Source organism: Quercus robur, chromosome 9 (assembly GCF_932294415.1).
Source record: "Quercus robur chromosome 9, dhQueRobu3.1, whole genome shotgun sequence".
Classification (NCBI taxonomy): Eukaryota; Viridiplantae; Streptophyta; class Magnoliopsida; order Fagales; family Fagaceae; genus Quercus; species Quercus robur.
In genome coordinates, this window is record NC_065542.1 from 9,297,446 (window position 1) to 9,319,933 (window position 22,488).

The 22,488-nt window shown below is 36.2% G+C and overlaps 1 protein-coding gene across 24 annotated transcripts in view; it reads right to left on the reverse strand.

Annotated features, from left to right (window-relative positions):
* Positions 1–22,488, reverse strand: part of LOC126700320 (kinesin-like protein KIN-14C) — a 95,790-nt gene that overhangs the window by 61,422 nt on the left and 11,880 nt on the right. For 8 of the 24 annotated variants that reach the window (XR_007647111.1, XR_007647109.1, XR_007647108.1 and 5 more), the window contains 6 exons: positions 19,393–19,553; positions 19,167–19,310; positions 18,468–18,588; positions 18,244–18,351; positions 16,412–18,030; positions 15,221–15,809 (listed from right to left, as the gene is read on the reverse strand). The exons of 4 other annotated variants lie outside the window; for them this stretch is intronic. Coding sequence is in view for 2 of the 20 variants with exons in the window: in XM_050398403.1 (XP_050254360.1) it covers positions 15,518–15,809; positions 18,248–18,351; positions 18,468–18,588; positions 19,167–19,285 (636 nt within the window). In the remaining 18 variants the exon portion in view is untranslated. Of the gene's footprint in view, positions 1–12,771; positions 13,106–15,220; positions 15,810–16,411; positions 18,031–18,243; positions 18,352–18,467; positions 18,589–19,166; positions 19,311–19,392; positions 22,485–22,488 lie in introns of those variants that run through there. 12 more of the 24 variants (XM_050398410.1, XM_050398413.1, XR_007647103.1 and 9 more) reach the window with 11 other exon arrangements.

Consider the following 22,488-nt stretch of genomic DNA (forward strand, 5'->3'; position numbering starts at 1 on the left):
TGGAGGTATTCTTTCATGGGTGATTCGAACAGTTTGACTTTTTAAAGAACATACATACTTTTGGCCCCCTCAAGCTCCGCAGACCAGCATCTAGGCAGAGACACTGGAGAGCCAATACAGACCATACATGCTTTTGGCATGGCACCCTCGCCTCCACTCTTTTATATCCATCTGTTTTTCTCTTTCTCTGATTTATTAATCTACGACTTCCAGCCTCAAAACTGTCTAGGTGGTTTGCTTTTTATTTTTTCTTCTTACCTCTTCGTTTAGACCGCCAATTGCTCGTCATGTTTCACTGATCAAGAGATTTTGAGCCGTTTGGTATATGTGTTTAAAAATTGAAAATTGTTATTTGAAAATATTTGTAGAAATATGCGTGCTTGAAAAAGTGTGTCGAAATACGTGTAATGTTGTTTAAAAACTAAAAATTGTTGTTTGAAAACACAAACCAAACACGTCTTTACTGATTTGAGATTATAGTATGCTCTAAGTCCTACACGTGGTGGGTTAGATTTTAAGTTGTCTTTAAAAGCAAAAACAAAAGCAAAACTACTACAGCCTACAGTTTGCTTCAAGTCATATACACGGGACCCGGTTCGACTTTTCTTTCTGTTATTGTCATTAAATACTAATGCCAATTACATAATAATTTTACATCATTTTCACTATATATCTTTAAGTGGTGAGTGTTTACTAGTAATAATCTAAGTTCACAATTGACATTATATTTTGCTACAAGGAATAACTTGTCATCTAATTTTTTTGTAAAATTATTATAAAAATGTGGTGAACGGAAAATTACTCATTATTAAATTGATAAACATATTATATAACATATAAATATAATAAACTTATATTAAAACTTATACAAATATATAATATATCATATAAATAACAAAATCTAAGGTATAATTGGTTATTTGATTATTAATTTTTTTTAATTTGCACTTGTAAGGACACGATTATTTAACGGCCCAAGAATGACGTTAGGCTCGTGGATAAAGGACCCTAACAATGTAATTTGTAGAGAGTGGGCTAAAAAGGCAGGACCTTGGTCACAGGTCAGCAGTTCAATCATGGTTTTTATGGAAGCTTTTACATGGGAGGACTTTGGCTTGACTAGCTAAGCATTCCATTGGTATGGGTTGTAGGATTTAAGTCCTCGGATTGCGTCCGAGGAGCACAGTATCCTTCCCATTCTCCCTTTTGCAGGATCTTTTTCTCCATCCCCCCCCCCCCCGGGCCTCCCTCCTTTTCCTTCGCCTTCTTCCCCTTTATACTAGTGTTCATTTCCACTTTTAGTGTCCACGTGTAAATTTTGCTTTCTGGGGTGCAGACCTGTCCTGTCAATCCATACCTAGAGTGGTTGGGGGCGGTTGGAAAAGTTAAATAGCATGGTTTGGAGTATGAGCCTGTCAGATGCAGGATTCTGTATCATGATGTTGGCAGCTTTCTCCCTTGTCCTGCCCCTGTACTGAGTTTGTCCTTTTCTTCAAGCGTTTTGTGAGGTGCTGAGCATAAGATCGTTCTCGGCCATATCCTTGTGCCTTTTTTGGGCCTTCATTATGTGTCCTTGGCAATAGCTTTCCTCGGCTTAGGCCTTGGGCCCTAATGGAGAGTGGGCCTGGGCTACGAATTCTCTGACCCCATAATAGCCCCTCAAAATCCTGCTGCCCGACTTTTTAGTTGGGGAGGAGGGTTTTGGTGATGTTGGGCCCACATCATGGCTCGCTTAAATTCTGTACTTTACTGATGTTTGTGTTTTTCCATTTGCATGGGAGATGTGCCGAATTAAGAGGCATCCCTTTAGTTTTTACTCACGCGGTGTCCTTTGACGTTTCAGTGTTCGAGGCGCGCCTTCATGAGGATCTTCAAATCTTATGGTTGCAGATGGTGTTGGAAATCGAGCCAAAACCGTCTTGTCCTTAGCGTTCCTTGGAAACCAGCATAAATTAAATGCCAACACCCTGCCCTTTATATAAGTAGGATAGGAGGTTATTCCCCTTACACCTAAACCCTTCGGTTCCCTTCAAAATCATAATCCTTCAGCCATAATCACAGTCTCCATATCCAGTGCTATCCACCCTTAGTGCAATATGTTTGAGGCACGGGTGGGGGTGAAGGAACTACACCCGCCACAGAGGCACCGGACCCCTCCGAGACTCAAGATGATGCCGTTTGGACAGGGGAGACACAGACTCAAGATGATCATCCGTTTTGATAAGGTGGGGATGGTATCTCTGCCTCTTTCAGTCAAAATCCGAAGCAGGTACTGGTCGCATCAGATTCTTGGTACGTTAGAAGTTAGGTTTTCCGCCATCAGCGCCGTCTGCTCTATCGCAGGCATGGCTAACATGGAGGCTCATCAACCTCCGGCTCCCTGCACCTTTTCTTCAACGGTGCTAGCCCCAAGTTGGGTTTTTTTGCTGCCCGAGTTATGGGCATGTAAAAGTATTGAGGAATGGCTTTCGTAGACACCGTTTTAGAACTGGTGCATCTCTCTTCTGGTTTTTGTTCACTTACTTGTATCTTTTCTTTTTGTTTATGTAGTTAGTTTCTAGCATAAGCTTATTCAAGCTCTTTCATTGTACGTTGTACTCTTTCTTTATCTTAATAAAAGATGAATCTGTTTCCTTCTATGTACTTTTCTATTCTGCAACAATTACTTTGTGAATGGGTGTACTACATGTATATTTTCCTTTAATGATACTTAGGGCAAGAAACCTTGAAACAAAAAGCTATTAACTTGAACTTATCGACATTATCGAATATAATAATGCTAACCTACAGCATATTAAACTTATGAGACTAACCGAGATAACAGCTGAGCGCTCCGTAATGCGTGTGAGGCAGCCGTCCGAGAATGATAAACTCAAAATAAACCATCTGAGAGGGTTGCCGAGTAGTGAGGGACTTTGGCCATGTTTTTGATAACACCTGGCCCTATCACAACCGCATCAGTTCTCCTGGTATTGAGGATCCGAGGGTAGACTAGAGATTCCATTCAGTCTAGGGACTAACCCAACTATTAATGGGTAACTCCTCTACGGGGTAGAGTCTAAGGGCCATATAATGCCCAGGTTGTGTCCATAACTTGCATTTTTTCTCTTAAGTAGTCGGTTTTCCCATAGGCTTGAGTCCGAGGACCATACAAGTCCTTGGTTCTGTCCAAAACTTGTGTTGTTTCTTCTAAGTAGTTGGTTTCCCCAGAGGCTTGAGTCCGAGGACCATACAAGACCTTGGTTCTGTCCAAAACTTGTATTGTTTCTTCTAAGTAGTTGGTTTCCCCAGAGGCTTGAATCCGAAGACCATACAAGGCCTTGGTTCTGTCCAAAACTTGTGTTGTTTCTTCTAAGTAGTTGGTTTCCCTAGAGGCTTGAGTCCGAGGACCATATAAGACCTTGATTCTGTCCAAAACTTGTATTTTTTCTCTTAAATAGTTGGTTTCCCCAGAGACTTGAGTCCGAGAACTATAGAAGACCTTGGTTCTGTCCAAAACTTGTGTTGTTTCTTCTAAGTAGTTGGTTTCCCCAGAGGCTTGAGTCCGAGGACCATACAAGGCCTTGGTTCTGTCCAAAACTTGTATTTTTTCTCTTAAATAGTTGGTTTCCCCAGAGGCTTGAGTCCGAGAACTATACAAGACCTTGGTTCTGTCCAAAACTTGTGTTGTTTCTTCTAAGTAGTTAGTTTCCCCAGAGGCTTGAGTCCGAGAACTATACAAGACCTTGGTTCTGTCCAAAACTTGTGTTGTTTCTTCTAAGTAGTTGGTTTCCCCAGAGGCTTGAGTCCGAGGACCATACAAGGCCTTGGTTCTGTCCAAAACTTGTATTTTTTCTCTTAAATAGTTGGTTTTCCCAGAGGCTTAAGTCCGAGGACTATACAAGACCTTGATTCTGTCCAAAACTTGTATTGTTTCTTCTAAGTAGTTGGTTTCCCCAGAGGCTTGAGTCCGAGAACTATACAAGACCTTGGTTCTGTCCAAAACTTGTGTTGTTTCTTCTAAGTAGTTGGTTTCCCCAGAGGCTTGAGTCCGAGGACCATACAAGGCCTTGGTTCTGTTCAAAACTTGTATTTTTTCTCTTAAATAGTTGGTTTCCCCAGAGGTTTGAGTTCGAGGACCGTACAAAGCCTTGGTTCTGTCCAAAACTTGTGTTCATTTATTTATTTATTTATTTTTCGAAGATTAGCTCCTCGACCAAGGTGGGGAGAGTTAGCTTGATGTTGGAAGCCCCTAAAGCTGTCCGTGCCATTGGCACTGCGAGGCGTAGCCCCTAGCGGAAATTTATGTCGAAGCAACAACAGCATGTCGCTGGAAATGGAGGAACCTTCGCAGACCTTTGCTTGACAGAGGCTTAACTCCACCGCCACCTGTGCCAACGCGCAAGCCTTCCCACAGATAGCGCCAATTGTAAGGACACGATTATTTAACGGCCCAAGAATGACGTTGGGCTCGTGGGTAAAGGGCCCTAACAATGTAATTTGTAGAGAGTGGGCTAGAAAGGCAGGACCTTGGTCACAAGTCAGCAGTTCAATCATGATTTTTATGGAAGCTTTTACATGGGAGGACTTTGGCTTGACTAGCTGAGCATTCCATTGGTATGGGTTGTAGGATTTCTCCCTTTTGCAGGATCTTTTTCTCCTTCCCCCCCCCCCCCCCCCCCCGGGCCTCCCTCCTTTTCCTTCGCCTTCTTCCCCTTTATACTAGTGTTCATTTCCACTTTTAGTGTCCACGTGTAAGTTTTGCTTTCTGGGGTGCAGACCTGTCCTGTCAATCCATACCTAGAGTGGTTGGGGGCGGTTGGAAAAGTTAAATAGCATGGTTTGGAGTATGGGCCTGTCAGATGCAGGATTCTGTATCACGATGTTGGCAGCTTTCTCCTTTGTCCTACCCCTGTACTGAGTTTGTCCTTTTCTTTAAGCGTTTTGTGAGGTGCTGAGCATAAGATCGTCCTCGACCATATCCTTGTGCCTTTTTTGGGCCTTCATTATACGTTCTCGGCAATAGCTCTCCTCGGCTTAGGCCTTGGACCCTAATGTAGAGTGGGCCTGGGCCACGAATTCTCTGGCCCCACAGCACTCATTCAATGAGTATTTGTTTTAATATTCTTAGTCATCATACTGTTTATATTGAAAATGAAAATTGCTAAGAACTTAATTCAATAATTTATTATTTTATCCCTCTTAAAAAACAGAAGTTAACTTTTTTTGAGTAAAAATATTTAACTTTTGATATTATTACTTGTTTTTGGACATATCTAACTATATATATATATATATATACACACACAGTTTTGAGAAACAGCTGATAGTTAATTACACTTTTTTTTTTTTGTCGCACATATGAAACAATTAAAGGATTTAAATTGTACAGTATATTGAATTGTGTATATAATTGGGTCATCGTCATTTATTGGCCACGATGTCAGAAACATCTTCTCTACTTGGAACGAGTCCTCCACTTCGGATGCGTTGGTTCTACCAACTTTAACATATCTATACCTCTTGGAATCAGATATAGAAGAAGAGTTGTCATTATAATTGCAAGTAGAAGTGTCCAAATACAATGGAGAATTCACTGGTTTTTCACAGCTCATCCAAACCAAACTCCGTGCTAGCTCGAGATGCCAGTAATTCGCCTTTGTCCCCTTTTGCAGATAAGTGTTATATGGATAGTCATATCTGAGATCATATCGAGATAAAGAAAAAGTCGGGGTGGAGAAGGAGAAGTAATTGTCTTTGTGTATACTCGAGTCCACAATCCGGATTGTGTAGTTGTTGTAACTGATTTCCTCTACGTAGTTTTTTTCTCCATTTAAGTATACCACCGTACGATTGTTCTCACACCAAAGTTCATAACTGAAGTACCCGCAGTTTTGTGGGTCGGTCTTCAATCGAAAAGGAAAGCTTATGTTGTGGATATTCCCACAAGAAGAAGCGGTTCAGTTATGATTAACCATAGCAGTAGCACCAGGGGCGGAGGCACGTCCCCAAAATTTTTTAAAACCCTTATAATAATAGGAAGAAATAGGTCTCACACTTTCTCATTTAAGAGCTGGCCCCCCTATGAGAAAAACTTGGCCCCTCCTCCAATACGTAGCCATAAAAATGCCCCATCCCAAATTCCTACTTTTCATCTGTTTGACTTTTCGTTTCATTCTCTAAGACATGTCAGCCATATCCCACATTTTTTTTTCTTGAGTGAGGCTATGTCCCATAGCTATTCAAAGTCCTGGTGTGGTGTGGGAATTATCATTAGAGAGTAGAGAGAGGATACAGTATTAGAATATTAGTAGGAATGAAATTGATTTTGAATTTAGTTGAGATGAATGAAATTGATTTTGAATTTATTTTTGACCATAGTAGTCTAATTTGGTTGAGTTTAACTGCTATGTATTCTATAGTTGCTTATAGTGACTTTGTTATATTTAATTTCTATAAATATTATTTCTTGTAAATGTAGTCTAATTTTGGTTAGATTTTATGTTTTTTTTTCTACAACTAATGCAGGAAGATATGTATATATGTATATATGTCATACTTTGTATTTTTCTTGAATTGCAAATCAATATGATAATATTACCTCGGCCCCCCCAACCAAAAATTTCTGGCTACGCCCCTGAGTAGCACAGCAAGTAAGAGTAATAAGGGCAGTGAGTCTTACAGTGAACGTCAATCCTCTTGCCATTGAGGTAGGTAGAGAGAGAGAGAGAGGAATATTTCCACAGCATCTTCAACAATGAAGTAAAAGGCAGAGTTTCAACTAAAAGAAAGAAAGAGGAAGCGCAAGTTTGTGGTAGTGGAACAATGTCAACGTCAATATCACATGCACCGACAATATCTGACGTCAGCACATTCGTCATCTTGTTTAATTATTTGACCGTTACTAATTTTTTTTTTTTTAAATTCTTATAAACATTTATTTATTTTTATTTTTTTATAGAAACAAACACACAAGGGAAAGAGTTATAAACATTTAGTTAAATTAATCTTTTTACCACTAAATGTTTCATAAAAAAAAAAATTTAATCACGCACTAGCATGCCAGTTATTAATTACTCCTAAGTTTTATTAGTGGTAAAAAAAATGCTAGTAATGAGTAAGAACAAATTAATTGCACATGTAGCGGTGAGAAAAAAACGTGAAGGCAAATGTAACCGAATTCTCTCCCAAAATTTGCAAACAAGGTTTTATTAGTGGAGGAGATTTGCATAGCAATATCACAGAGGTTTTGGAGTCACTACAGTAGGAAGGCAAAAGGGGCACCTGAAACTTAAGTTATCACAAAGAGTCTAGTTAAACAAAGGTGTTGTTAATTAGTATACTATTTGTAACTTCTTTTTCTTTAGTGGCTTTTCTAAGAGGTTGGGTCCCTAGAATGGTTTTTTTTTTTTTTTTTTACTTTTATTTATTTATTGGTTTTTCCACTTCACTTCGTTACTAAAATTTGTGTGAGTTTTTATTGTTTATATTACTTCTTGTTGCTTTTAAGATGATATTTCTAGCGGTTGAAATAACTGTTTCTGTTGGAATAAATTATAAATTAACTCAATTAGTCTATTATTAAATTGATTTTTTTCATTAGTATTAGAGCATAAGTATACTTATTTAGAAATATTTTCCAAAATTTGATCATTGTCTCTTGTTGTGGATAAATCACGGTCATTCACTGTTCCCCTCATTTTGAGGGAACAATTATATACATTGGAAGGATTGAATGAGAACATGCCTTAAATAATTAGACGAGAGAGTTTGGCTATATGAAGAGAAAGGTTGGACCAAACCAAAAACTAAAGTGGATGAGCGGTCCAAAGATCAATGAATGAGTGCAATTGGAATAGCAAATGTAAAATCCTATTTTCATTGAAGTTTTACATTATTACTACTACTATATACTGGGGATCATAAGAGTTGGGGTTGGAAGCACAAATATTGAACATCACAAAAGATGCCATTAATTATTATTGAATTATCACTTCAACTCATAATTCATACTAATAAAATTATACCACCAATTAAAAAAACAAAATTAAATATACCATGTGTGAAACTAAATAGAGTAATAACTTGCTAGTTACAATGCGGTACTGATTTTTCTAGTCAACAAATAATTTTTCAAGTGAAAGTAAAAAAGAATAAAAAATAGTGATGATCATACTTGCAAAAGTCATTTTCAAGTGAGAAAGCAGCAAAGAATAAAAAATAGGAATAACTCTACTTGCAAAAGCCATTTTCAAGTTTGTATATGAAACACAGATGCATGGAAGCTAGTTGTTGACTCATAACTCATGAGTCATGGCTTTAATTTAATATGAAGGTGCATGGAACATATACAAGTGTAAGAAAAGCTTTGTACAGTCATACTGTGTAAGAAAAGATGATCAAATTCTTTGTTCATGAACCACGACAAATTATTAGGTCCACCAAAGTACAGATGAAATGGTCTTCCAACCAATGAAACGTTGTCAACTATATAGGTGTGTGATTCAATTTCCTAATCATCACAAGAAAAATAAAATAAAAAACTACCAAGTGATGTCATACTTACATAAATGACAACATTTTATTTTTTGTGAAAACTAGGAGGACCAAATTAACAGTCCTCCTTGCAGTACTAGTAATTTCCTGTGAACCATAGGTCAAGAAATGTTAGGAAGCAATAGCTCAAATTAATGGAGTCAGTGATTGTCAATTTGTCCCCTTTTTCTATATTAAATAAATCAAGAAGAAGAAGAAGAAGTGGTAAGGTTTATTTTCATTGAATAAATGATCTCTGTAAACTGGCCTTAGTTGTATGTCCAACTGCGAAGATGATGAGAAGTTTCACTTGCTAGTTCACTGAAGAAGATATGGTCCTTAGTGACGGCAATGACAAAAACACCAAAAAAAAAATCCTATCTTATAATCAATCATGTATCCAATAATTAAGTTACTCGCACACACAGAAAGACTGATTGAATAGAAAGGACCACAGTCCAACCGTGGGAGAATGATTATTTGTTAAGAGTAAAAAATCTGTATTGGCCACTTGTCATTTTCAATCAATTTCATACCAGCTCTTTTTCAATACAAATTTGTTCACTATTTGAAAAGCTCTACTTGTATTGTATGATAAAGTGGGCATTGTGATATTCCCCGAAAATTGTGCTAAAAAAGTCTCACCGATATTTGTAATTTTGTATGATATTTCATTCACCTTCATATCAAATTGAAGCCATAAGTAAACAAATTCGACTTTTGCAATTTGTGTCATTCCAAACTTTGTTGTTTTTACATTTGAGATTCTATTTGTATTTTTTAATTTAATTATGCGATGGAGATTCATGTTTTACCTCACCTCCTAAACCGAGAATTACTCAATTATTTTGACACAGTACTATTGCTTTTACAAAAAGCTTCTCGACGTTACAATATAGAATCTAAGGAGAAATAATAATGAAACTTCTATGAACTTGTTAAACTGAGAGGGTACTTGTCAACAAGACTCAACGTCACCAGCCTAAATGAAACAAAGTTATGGTCCTTGGAATTTTCATGGAAGTCTCATTATAATTATATGACACCTCTTCACTTGATTTAGCTTGTGTGTTATGCACACAAAAACAGGACACAAGCGGTGTCTCTGTTTAGTAGCTAAATTCCACGAAACTACACTTGCATCACAAATTCACAAAATTCCATTAACACTTTGTTTTGGGAGTTTTTAAAAGAGTGAAATAAAATGGAATGAGTAAATCATAAAAGAACGGAAAAAAAAAGGAATAAAATGGAATGTATTTAAGTAATGGAATTTAATGAGAAATAATAATAAAATTTGTTGCAAAATCGTTTTTTAGAGGAGATGCCTCCATATTAATCCTACAACAGTAAACCTATGCTCTAATACCAATTGAAAATCACGTTATAAGAGATGCTTCCATATTAATCTTTGAAAAAATGAACCTATGCTCTGATAAAATTTGCTATTTAGACCCCTAATCTAGCATCAATCTTGGCACTAGATACTTTTTTTCAATTTGACATTACATTCAACTAGTTCTTCTTCCAAGCTCTTGACCTTAACCCTATGGAAGAAATTCTCACACTTAACTTCGTCTATTAGATTCAACTAATTGTAATCTTGGCAATAGTTCTTACATTCAACTATTTGTAATGTTGGCAAATTTTCATGTCAAAAATAAAAAAGGTTTCAGTGTAATTGCAAGTTTCTATGCATTTTAATTTCATTTAAATCGTAATTGCATTGAGTCATTGAAGTTCAATTTCAGGAGAAAGAGTACTAGTGCTACAGAAGAAATCTCGATCGAGCACGATTCATCGTGTTAGGCGAAATTATGAGTGAGACAACCAAATTTGGGTTTTAGTTACACAAAACAATTTCCTTGAAATTCTTCTAACACTCGATCGAGCAAGTTTTCCTAAGAAAATCAGGTTTTTTTTTGTTTTTTTTATGCATATAATTGGAAAATACATAGCCTCTGTGTTTATATACAGAACCAGAGGAGATTGGAAAAATAAGAAAGAACTAACTCCACGTTATAAGCTTAAGTAAAACACATGTCGTTTAGCTACTTCAACCATAAACTACAAGTAGCTTAGACAGTAGAATAAATACTGCAACTCAATCAACTGTAGCTCTGCTATTCTGTCATCTCAACAAATTTTCTTAACAATACTATGAGCTATATTCCCAGTTACACTAATTTGCAAAGAAAAAACTGGCTTTGAACTATGTGAGAGTGCTTTTTTCGGGATACTCAGGCCCAAGGATCCCGAGCCTGAATGAAAAAGAAAGGATTTGGTGGACTGGGCCTTGACTCACCGCAGCTAAATGGCTGTTTAAGAATCAAGTGAATGCAGAGAATACTCCTGACAACATACAAAAAAATGACAAACAAGGATATCGAGGAGTGCCAGAAATTAACAACGTAAGCTCAGAAAGAAAAGAAAAGCAGGATTAGCAAGACGATAAAAAAAAGTATTGTGGGGATCCTGGGAATTATGAAACAGTATTTCATTAAAGCATTATCTGTTTGATTACAGCAAGCTTACTAGGACGTGATACAAGGTCCAATCGAGCTCAAAAATTGCAGCCTTGAATGGCTATTTCAGCCTTCAAAACTTGCGAAGTTTGATTCTCGTTGGATCCGAGTATGTGCCATAGTTGCTTTTACAGGATATCGGGAAGCAGTATTTGTTTTCCCTTAGTATTCTCTTTCTGCCTGGACTTTCTGATAATTTTTTCTAGGGAATCTCTTCTTTCTATTGTTCCTTTCTTTTTTTCTCGCTGCTTTCTTCACAACCCATCCTCTCCTTTTATAGTGGAGTTTTTCTGGGCGTCTTGGGGAACCGTTGGTTCCCCTGTTTTGGTCTTTTGCAAACAGAGTATGTTCTGTTCTCATCATCTCGGTAAGTCCCCTTTTCCGTTTTCTCTCATTCTTTCCTTCTCTTGATTCTGATTCCTTCGAAAGCTTCTGGTTGGCCATCCTCTTTGGGATGTGCTGAGGTATGCCCTTCTCGGCATCCTCACTTCTGGCGTCTTTTACCTTTCTGTTTCTTTCCTATTTGGGCGGAATCCTGTTCTGCTCTTTTGAAATCGTTTTGTTATCATTCTTCTTCCTTGTCTTGGTTCCCCGACGCCTTTTCTGTCTGTGCCATGAAGGGTCGCTTGCGTTCTTTTGTTTTTCTTGTTTTCTTTTTCTGTCTTCTTTCTATCGATCTGTCCTGGTCTTCTTTTTCTTTGCGCTTATTGATGATGCCTGAGGATCCTTGCGTCTTATACTTTGCTGTGATGTTCTCTCTCTTTTTTCTTTGGTTGCTTTTCCTTTTCTGGGCTTCGGGATCCTCAGGGCCTTTCGTATAATCCCTTTGGACTTGATCTGAGTTTTCTTTTTTTTTGGGCTTAACTCACTCTTTCTTGGGCTTATTTTACTGTGATTTTTTAGACCTCAACAAACTAGAACTACAAATACGTTGTAACTTAAAATCTCACTAAATCCCATTATGTGCATGGCATTGACTATAACATTATGGAGTCCATGATAATTTAAAGTATGTCGAAGAAAAGAGAAACATTTTGGCCACCTTGTCGTGTTCAAGTTCAATCAATTTCATACCAACTCTTGTTTTTTCTCTATTCTTTTTTTCCCTCCTTGTGGAATTTCATACTAGCTCTTGGTTTTCCTTGAAACAACAGTATCATTATTGAAAAAATGAAGCTTCCTTATCTTTTTCCATAGTCCCAAACTTCATATGAACCGAATTTAAAGATAAATTTATTAACTATAATTTTTTTTTTTCAATGTGGATACTATAAGTTCATAAAAAAGACACCAATTTGTTTTGGTGTAAGTAGTATTTGAATTTAAGTCTTTTATTTGAGAATGATTTTTTTTTTTTTTTTAACAATTGAGTCAATTGGAATTCATGAATTTATTAACTGTTTATTTCTTTTGATAATAGGGTTTAAGAGGTTATGTATCTCAATTGATATCGCTTGGTGTTTTGAAGTTTTTAATGAAGATGTTTCTAATTCAAATCCTTCCAACTCGACAATAAAAATATAAAGACATTTTTATTGGAAACACAAAAAAATATCAATTACATTATAAGTTTTTTGTGAATTTATTAACTATAAGGTAAAAAGCTTATTGGATGGTAAGAAGCTCTATGGACAAGTTTCGTGTGGACCAACGGGGAAAATCACTTCCATTCATAAAAACTAGAAAACGACTTTTTGCAAGTTGTGTCATGTCATCCCTATCTTTTTTTACTTCTTTTTTTTTTTTTTTTTTGATAGACTACAATATATATTAAAAACTAAAAAACAGGAATAGATAAGCAATCACCCTATCTTTCTTTGTTGCTTTCTCACTAAAAAATCAATTAAAAATACAACTTGAGGTCCTACACGTAAAATTAAATAGCTCACTGAAAAGTTCAACACATTCAATTAAATTAAATATCTCACTACTAAAACATTAATGAAAAATACAATGGGTCATACACTGCGTAAGAAAAGTTTATCAAAGTCTTCGTTATTTAACCTTAAGAATATTAAGAAACTCGTAGCTCAAATTAATCCATGAAACGATCGCTTCCCACCAACCTTACAAAAAGAGGTCCATGACAAAAAACTTTTCAGCATGGGCTTTATATCTTCTATAATGAGCTGTTAGGCCCAGTTTATGTCTAAGAAGTTCTTATGTGTAAACCAAAGTGGAAAATAGTTATATTTGTGAGTAATTTTCACTCAATGGCATAAGACTTCTTGTGCCAGTGGTGTCTAAGAAGTTATGGGATGTGCTCGACGACTTCTAGTGAAATAAAAATTAAAACTTCGTAACGAAAAATATAAATTGAGTGCAACAATATTCCAAAATTTGTTTCTTTTTTGGTAGAACGAATATTTGTTTCATCCACAAGAATTGATTGCAAATTTGCAACAAGATTCATTCTTGTTTTTACAAGATAGAAATTCTACTCTAACCTAATCTAAGTATATATGTGTGTGAAACTCACTCTTAAAGACTTTAACATTGGCCCTTGCCCCCCACACCCATTTAATAAAAATATTGACAAAAACTTAAAAACACTTTTCCATATGTATATTTAAAAAGTATACTATGGTTTCCATCAAACCTTGTTCTATTTAATTTTCAAACATAGCAAATAGGGATCAGTGTCACAATGCACCATATAGTTTGATATGTTTAACGCCATTGAATAAGAAAGCACCAGATACGTTATATGGGTCAGATACAGTTCCAGCATGTTGACATGGTAGATCAAGAAAAATGAGGGCACAACTATAATTATATTTATTTTATAATACCTTTATATGTAAATGAATTACTCATATAGCCCAAATTCCAAAAAAGTACGTAAAACAAACAGAGATAAAGTCGTACTTTATATTTAAATCATAAATCAATGACTCACACAAGATTTCAAGTAACAAAGTTACAAAAGCTCTAAATTGCACATGAATTGGGGGCCATAACTTGAAATCTGATCAAACATATACAAAGTTTAGCCTGATTCAGCAGATATTATTCTTTTAAAAAGAAGTTTTTTTGGAGGAGTGCAACTGCTCTGTGTCTGTGGGGTGTTTCTGTCTCTCTGATTCTAAGATGAGCACGGGTCCTCTCACTCGTCTTAAAATTTAACACAGAAAACAATTTTTTGGCCACCACACAGCACTTTTAAGATTAGGAAATGTACACGTTCAGAATACCAAAAAGTACACTTAAACCAACACATTTGGAGCATTTCCTGCTGGACAAGAAAAATAACATTGATTCTTGACATAAATGAAATGTGTCTGCTGCGCATCAGATGCGTCTTGCAGGGGTGTCAGTTCCTCAAGCTGTCTGACACTGTTAGGTGTCAGTGCATAAAACTTGCTGAGCTACTGGCATTTATAGGTTTCGAAATGTGGATTAGAAGTGGATATTTTGAATTGGAATATTTCTACGAAATTTCGATGAATACAAGCAAGGTCGGTGAGCACAATAATTGATAATAAAAGAAACAAAAATCATTGAAGTGCTTCACTTTTGTTGGGCTTATACATACAGAAGAACTAACTTTAGATGATGGCAATATTCAATAGCAAAAGCAACAATTACAATTATAAAATTGCTCCACCCATGTTGTGCACATTATACTATTATAGAGAATGACTGACTACTATTTAATAGAAATAGGATATATTACTCATTTAACATAAATGAAACTGGAAGGCTAAAATTATACGTCAGTATAAGAAAAATATAACAATAATAGTAATTAAACGAGAAAACATTATTTTTCATCATAAATGACAAGTGCAACAAAGATCTCTAATTCATAACCACAAAAATTATAATTGTTGTTTATTCTAAAAAAATACAAACATAATATCTCTATTTCTAATTACCCAAATGCGCGAAAAAAAAAAAAAAAAAAAAAAAAAAAAAAAAAAAAAAAAAAAAAAAAGACCCTTGAACTTTTAAGCGTTAGCAGTAAAATCCTTCCTTTCTTCTGTTTTTCTTTTTGGTGTTGTGGGGGGGGGGGACGGAAATGGACATAGGGGATTTATGAACTGAATTGGCAAAGAAAAAAAAGTCATGCAATCTTACTGCAACATAAAAGTTCAGAGGATCTTAATGCATTTTACCTAAATAAAGAATATTTGTTAATCACAGATTCACAGGCCATAATCATCAAAGATGCAACCAAATTGAGAAACCAGTGTAATATATAGATGTAATTATGTAAATTAATACCAGACCATAAATAAAGTGCTACACATTGAATTATAACCCTAACTTAAGAGGTCTTCTTCAAACATTGAATATAAAAGTAAATGGACTGCTATGTTGATCCTATGAATTTTGGAGCTGTGCTAGCAGTAAAATTCTCAGGGTTCTGGTAGTCTTCCAAGTGACATCTACAAATATAAAATTTCCTTTTAAGCAAAAACCTGTTCTATGGATATTTACAAGCATTCTAGAGATTTACTGCACTACAAAAGTAACTAGGACAATGTACACCAGCAAGGTGAGTTATCTGACTTGCTCTTGGAATTATATTCCAGATAGTAGTCTTTTAACACAGTTTCCATATTATCCATGAACTTGTCAAACTTTTCTTTCTTCTTCTTGAACTTCTTCAAACATTTTTCTTGGGATTTAGTCATCTTCCCAATAGAACTGGTGATCACTTCCAACTCCTTTTTTTCTTCAATTAACTTCATGACCTCCACAGTTCCTGCCGAGGACTCACTCTCACTGTCTGGTGTGACAACTGGGAAACATATACGAGGATACCTAAAGAGGAAAAATAAAAAATCTTGGTCACATATTATCAATATGCCTGTAGGCTGAATAAGTACTTATAGTAATCTTGCACATTCCTTAGGTGTCCATATGTCCTAAATGTTTTTTAGATAATTGATCTCCAACAACATGAGAACATTCCCAGTAAAGAAAGCATTCAAAATTGCAATGGGAAATATAGGTGAGTTGTGACATGATATATTGTACAAAGCTTCCTATTAAGTTGGAACCTACTAAGAAAGTATACGTTGTGTTTCATCGTATTCTTCTTTCTCTTTCTAGTAAAATTTTTACAGTTACCTATCAAAAAATATGCTGAAATAAATTTCAGTACATTGTTAATTTCGGGATGCCTGAAGGCAAACAAAGGTTCCTCTCAATTGAGCTTGTGATGTGGACAAGAAAGAGTTCAAGGAAAAACAAGATTAAATACCAAACGAATCAAGATTTGTGGTCTAGTTTTAATGTCAGACTTTCTAGATTAAATACAAAAGTTTAATTTCTACTTCATGTCTACTAACTAAACTAACAAAAGTTGCTTCCATAAGCAAACCACAAATTGCTGTTAGTTAGGGATCAGTTCAAGGCATTACCTGAGTTGCGTATGATGAAATGGAGACCAAACACTCCAAAGCTACCTGCCTATTGGACAAAAGGGACCCTTTTTGTTTTTGATCTACTTATATTTTCTAGTAAAACATTTAACAAATTCTTCTAAATATGTGTAGGTTTCAATGGTTGAACTATCCAGACATGGATACTTCGATTTGTCATCAAAAAAGTACAAAATTGAAACTCCAAATCTTTCGAAAAAAGTTGATGTTTCGTGTTTGAAAGATGCTTTACAGCATTTCCGGATGGCTATAGCAAGAAGGTAATTGGATTGTACGAGGATTTGATTAAATTCTCCATATCCTAATAACTTAAGTTTTTGGAACAAACGTAATTTATCAGTTGAATTTGTGGTCACGTCTACAACATTGACTTCCAAGTTTACGGAATGGCTTCAAATCTTCACAAATCACGACTAATTTGTGGATGGCTGCAAATCTGCCCCAATCACGACTAATTAGTGGATTGGAGCGTAGTTCCTCTCATAAGCCTAGAGATTATGTATTCTAGACATAAACTTGAAGATAGTTAATGTATTCCTTCCGTTTTAGGTTTTGGGAGCAATTGATCATTTTTGTGGCTGCTTGGCAAAAGAAATATTTGACTATTAAGTTGCTTTTACTGCACACTAGGAATGCACGAATAGGGTTTACCTTAATTGCTTAATTTGGTGTGTGTACTGTGAAGTTAGCGCAAGACATGGATATGTGGTCATCTTGAATTGACTTAATCTTTTACATTTGAGTAAATTATCCTGTTTCACAACAATTTTCTTGTATTGTTTTATTTGTGCTACTTTTTCTCTCTTTTGCCAATTTTATATGTTGAAATATTTTCTTGCTTTTCTAGGATCCCATGCTTACATCCGAGGGAGTGTTACACTATTGATCTGGCTGGGAGTTAGCCAATGGACAGCACTTACCATTCGCAACTGGACAATCCTAATGTTGATTCGTATGAAGAATCTAAGGTCTCTATCGAATTTTATTAACCATTCACTTCAATTTGTTAATAGTATTCTTCTTTTTCATTTGTTGCATTTAGTACATTAAAAGTTCCCTTTTTCGGATTATGTGTTGCATTTAGTTTATCAAGGGTTCCCTTTTCAATTTGGGTCAAGTGTTGAGAGACGTGGTGGCAAAGCTGGCTGGTGCACAAGTTTTCTATAAGCAGCGGCTATTTAAATATTTGTAGGTACAACTATTGGTTTTAACTTATCTTACATTTTTTTTTTTTTAGAAACAAACTAACTGTTAAACACACACACACACTTAATTACACTCTCTCACCATGCCCAAACACATTACTTAACCCAAAGTACCACTACAAAATGGTCTTAACTTCTCAAACATTTAAATGAAAGTTTTAGTTTCTATGTAGTTGATGCTTTTCCTATTTATGCATACAGTATTACCTCGAAGGGCCAAAGATCGTGATGTTTGCTAACGTCTCCTCCTCCGCTTCTTCTATTATAAGATCAAAGGATACACTGAATTTGACAAATAAGCTCAGGCCACCGTATATCCTTTGATCTTATAATAGAAGAAGCGGAGGAGGAGACGTTAGCAAACATCACGATCTTTGGCCCTTCGAGGTAATACTGTATGCATAAATAGGAAAAGCATCAACAGCATAGAAACTAAAACTTTCATTTAAATGTTTGAGAAGTTAAGACCATTTTGTAGTGGTACTTTGGGTTAAGTAATGTGTTTGGGCATGGTGAGAGAGTGTAATTAAGTGTGTGTGTGTTTAACAGTTAGTTTGTTTCTAAAAAAAAAAAAAATGCAAGAGAAGTTAAAACCAATAGTTGTACCTACAAATATTTAAATAGCCGCTGCTTATAGAAAACTTGTGCACCAGCCGGCTTTGCCACCTCGTCTCTCAACACTTGACCCAAATTGAAAAGGGAACCCTTGATAAACTAAATGCAACAAATAATCCGAAAAAGGCAACTTTTAATGTACTAAATGCAACAAATAAAAAAGAAGAATACTATTAACAAATTGAAGTGAATGGTTAATAAAATTCGATAGAGACCTTAGATTCTTCATACGAATCAACATTAGGATTGTCCAGTTGCGAATGGTAAGTGCTGTCCATTGGCTCACTCCCAGCCAGATCAATAGTGTAACACTCCCTCGGATGTAAGCATGGGATCCTAGAAAAGCAAGAAAATATTTCAACATATAAAATTGGCAAAAGAGAGAAAAAGTAGCACAAATAAAACAATACAAGAAAATTGTTGTGAAACAGGATAATTTACTCAAATGTAAAAGATTAAGTCAATTCAAGATGACCACATATCCATGTCTCGCGCTAACTTCACAGTACACACACCAAATTAAGCAATTAAGGTAAACCCTATTCGTGCATTCCTAGTGTGCAGTAAAAGCAACTTAATAGTCAAATATTTCTTTTGCCAAGCAGCCACAAAAATGATCAATTGCTCCCAAAACCTAAAACGGAAGGAATACATTAACTATCTTCAAGTTTATGTCTAGAATACATAATCTCTAGGCTTATGAGAGGAACTACGCTCCAATCCACTAATTAGTCGTGATTGGGGCAGATTTGCAGCCATCCTCGTGATTTGTGAAGATTTGAAGCCATTCCGTAAACTTGGAAGTCAATGTTGTAGACGTGACCACAAATTCAACTGATAAATTACGTTTGTTCCAAAAACTTAAGTTATTAGGATATGGAGAATTTAATCAAATCCTCGTACAACCCAATTACCTTCTTGCTATAGCCATCCGGAAATGCTGTAAAGCATCTTTCAAACACGAAATTAACTTTTTTCGAAAGATTTGGAGTTTCAATTTTGTCCTTTTTTGATGACAAATCGAAGTACCCATGTCTGGATAGTTCAACCATTGAAACCTACACATATTTAGAAGAATTTGTTAAATGTTTTACTAGAAAATATAAGTAGATCAAAAACAAAAAATTTCAAACAGTTTACCTCCACTTTGTATGTCCAACCACTCTTTTTGTGGAATTGACCGGTGTCAAAAATCTGTTCTAATGAACGTGGTATAAGCCCCCTCTTCTCAAAGTCTTCTTGGCTGCCCACCATGGTATGCGTTTTACTAAACCCCATCTGGTCATAAGCGAAGATGGAAACTTGCCAAAACATCACACCAGCATTATATTAATGCAAGTTATATAAAAAAGGCTAAGCAAACCTCTCTGACAGCAGATTCGCAAGCACACAAAACTTAAATATCTAACACTACAATTACATTTCCAATGTTTTTCACAATAATATAATGCAGAATCTAAGTTTCTAACACTACAATTGCATTTCAACTCAATGACAGCCAAATGTAATGATATGAAACTAAATGTATACTGCAAGTTAGTTTAGACATGGTAATCAAAATTCATCTAGTCAAGTAGTGTGGAAAATTGGGAAAAACCTCTCTACAAACATCTACCCACCCAAGAGGCCACCAACAGATACACCAGACATCCCACGTCTTCCCCTGAAGGCAAAACAAGGAGGTGCCTGCAGTGTAGAAGTGGTAGTTTTTAGAGAATTTTTTGTTTTGACATAGTAATGGAGGGTTCAAGACTGTTCAACATTGAATCCAAAATGTTTGAAGTGCCAATTTCAGAAGGTGATTCAAGATTTCGTTTACACATTTATGAGAGAGGGAGATACTTCTTAAGATCGGTTTTCTTGCTCTTAGGAAGACATGGAGCAGGATGGTTGCAGGACTCATTGGCTTTACCAGATTTATGAAATTGTGAGAAGGATTTTTTAAAGACATTCAGGGAGGGGGAAACTGCTTTCATCCTACAACTAATGGCTAATGCAAAGGGACAACAATTAATGCTAACAGAATTTGACAAAGGTAGCAAGAAAGGATGATCCTAATCCCCAAAGGCTTTACTATAGATTTCTTCTAGCATTGTTGGTCTGGTGGTGAAGGGAGATGTTATGAATTTTTTTCACAGCTTCCATAATAGAGGAATGTATGAGAAAAGTCTTAATACCACTTTTGTCTCACCCATTCCTAAAATAGTGGGGGCAGTGGAGCTAAAAGATTTCAGGCCTATTAGTATCAAGAATGTGTACAAAATTCTTGTGGTGCAGATCTGAACCAAATTCTTGGCGTACAAAAATCTTGGCTTCCCCCACAGTGGAAAATCTAATGGTCATATCCCAATTGCTGTTCGCAGACAATACACAGGCCCTATGTGGTGCAGATGTGAACCAAATCTGCCATTTGAGTACTTTGCTGTGTCTTGAGGCGGTTTATGGTCTTCGGATCAATTCATCAAAATATGAAATGGTTCCCATAGGGGCGGTGGATGATATAGGGGTGCTGGCTGGTACTTTGGGCTGTAAGATTTCTGCCCTCCCACTGAAATACCTAGGTCTTCCTTTAGGGGCTCCACATAAAGCCTGCACGATTTGGGATGGAATTATAGAAAGATGGAGAAGCGGCTAGCAAGGGGGAAGAAACTCTATCTCTCAAAGAGGAGTCTTCTACTCTAATTAAGAGTACACTTTCTAGTCTTCCCACTTATTTTACGTCTCCCTTCCCCATTCTAGCCAGTGTAGCCAATAAATTGGAGTAGATTCAAAGAGATTTACTGTGGGGTGGCAATCAGGGGGAATAGAAGATTTATTTGGTTAATTGGTCCACTATTGGCAACCCAATTCGACTAGGAGGATTGGGTATTAGAAATTGGTCAATTTCAATCAAGCTTTATTGGGAAAGTGGTTGTGGAGATATGGTTTAGAACAAGATTCTTTGTGGAGGAAGGTCATTGGCAGCAGAGATGGAACAGGTAGTTGTGATTTAATCCCAAGTGAGGTTAGAGGGCCTTATGGAGTGGGATTATGGAAAGTTATCCAAAAGGAATGAGATACTTTTGCATCATATATCTGTTTTGAGGTGGGAAATGGTACTCAAATGTTGTTTTGGAAAGACCATTGGGATGGTAGTGGCACTTTTCAAGCCAAATATCCAGAATTATTCAGCTTTGCCAGAGATAAGGATGCTCAGGTTGCTAATTACATGGAGTGTTTACACAGTAAGGTGATTTGAAAATCTGTTTTTATTCGATAGGCACAAGATTGGGAATTGGAGTCTATGGCTCAATTTTTGGATAATTTGAATGCAGTGCAGCTTAATCCTATTTCTAGTGATAAGTTGGTTTGGATGACTCCTAAGAAAGGATTTCAAACATACAAGTTTCTATAGAATGCTTCAACAAAGAGGTGATCGTACGCCCAAGTTTCCCTGGAAATTCATTTGGAAAAGTCCTTCTCCACCTAGAGTCTCTTTCTTTGTGTGGGAGGTAGCCCTGGTAAAAATTTGACAACTGATAATCTGTGTAGGAAGGGTATTCTTATAGTGGGATGGTGCTGTGTAGATCAGCTGGAGAAAGTGTTAAGTCACTTGTTGCTGCCTTGCCCAATTGCATCTGATCTGTGGTATTTCTCCTCTCCCTAGTTGGGATTTCTTGGGTTATGCCAAACTCTATTGTTTCAATGCTAGTATCTTTGAATGGTATGTTGGGTTCTCATAGATATGGGACGAGGGGTTGGGGGGCGCATGTTTGATGTGGTGCATTTGGGGTGAAAGGAATTGCCACATTTTCAAGGACAAAGAGTCCATTGTACCAAACCTCAAGTTTTTATTTCTGAAGGCTCTTTGTGAATGGGAATGGAAGTCCTCCACTTTCTCCATGTTTTCTCTGATGGATTTCCTAGATACTCCACTTTTGTACTGTTGAATATACAGCTGGTTTAGTGCATTTTATTTTCAATTCTTGTTTTGCTTTGCTGATTTAATAAGTTGCAATTACCTATCCAAAAATCACAAGAAAACACCACCAAGACCAATGCAACTTCAACTTGAGACAAACCCGAGCACAACATAATCTATATCAATATTTAAAGTATTTGTTAATAAAAGGTAGGAATTGGATGAACCAAGTGACACAATAAGTTTATACTTGGCCAAAAAAATAGCAACACAAACACCTAAATAAATGGCGACAGTATGAAAGGTTTAAAAAGTCAACAACTGAAAACAAAATT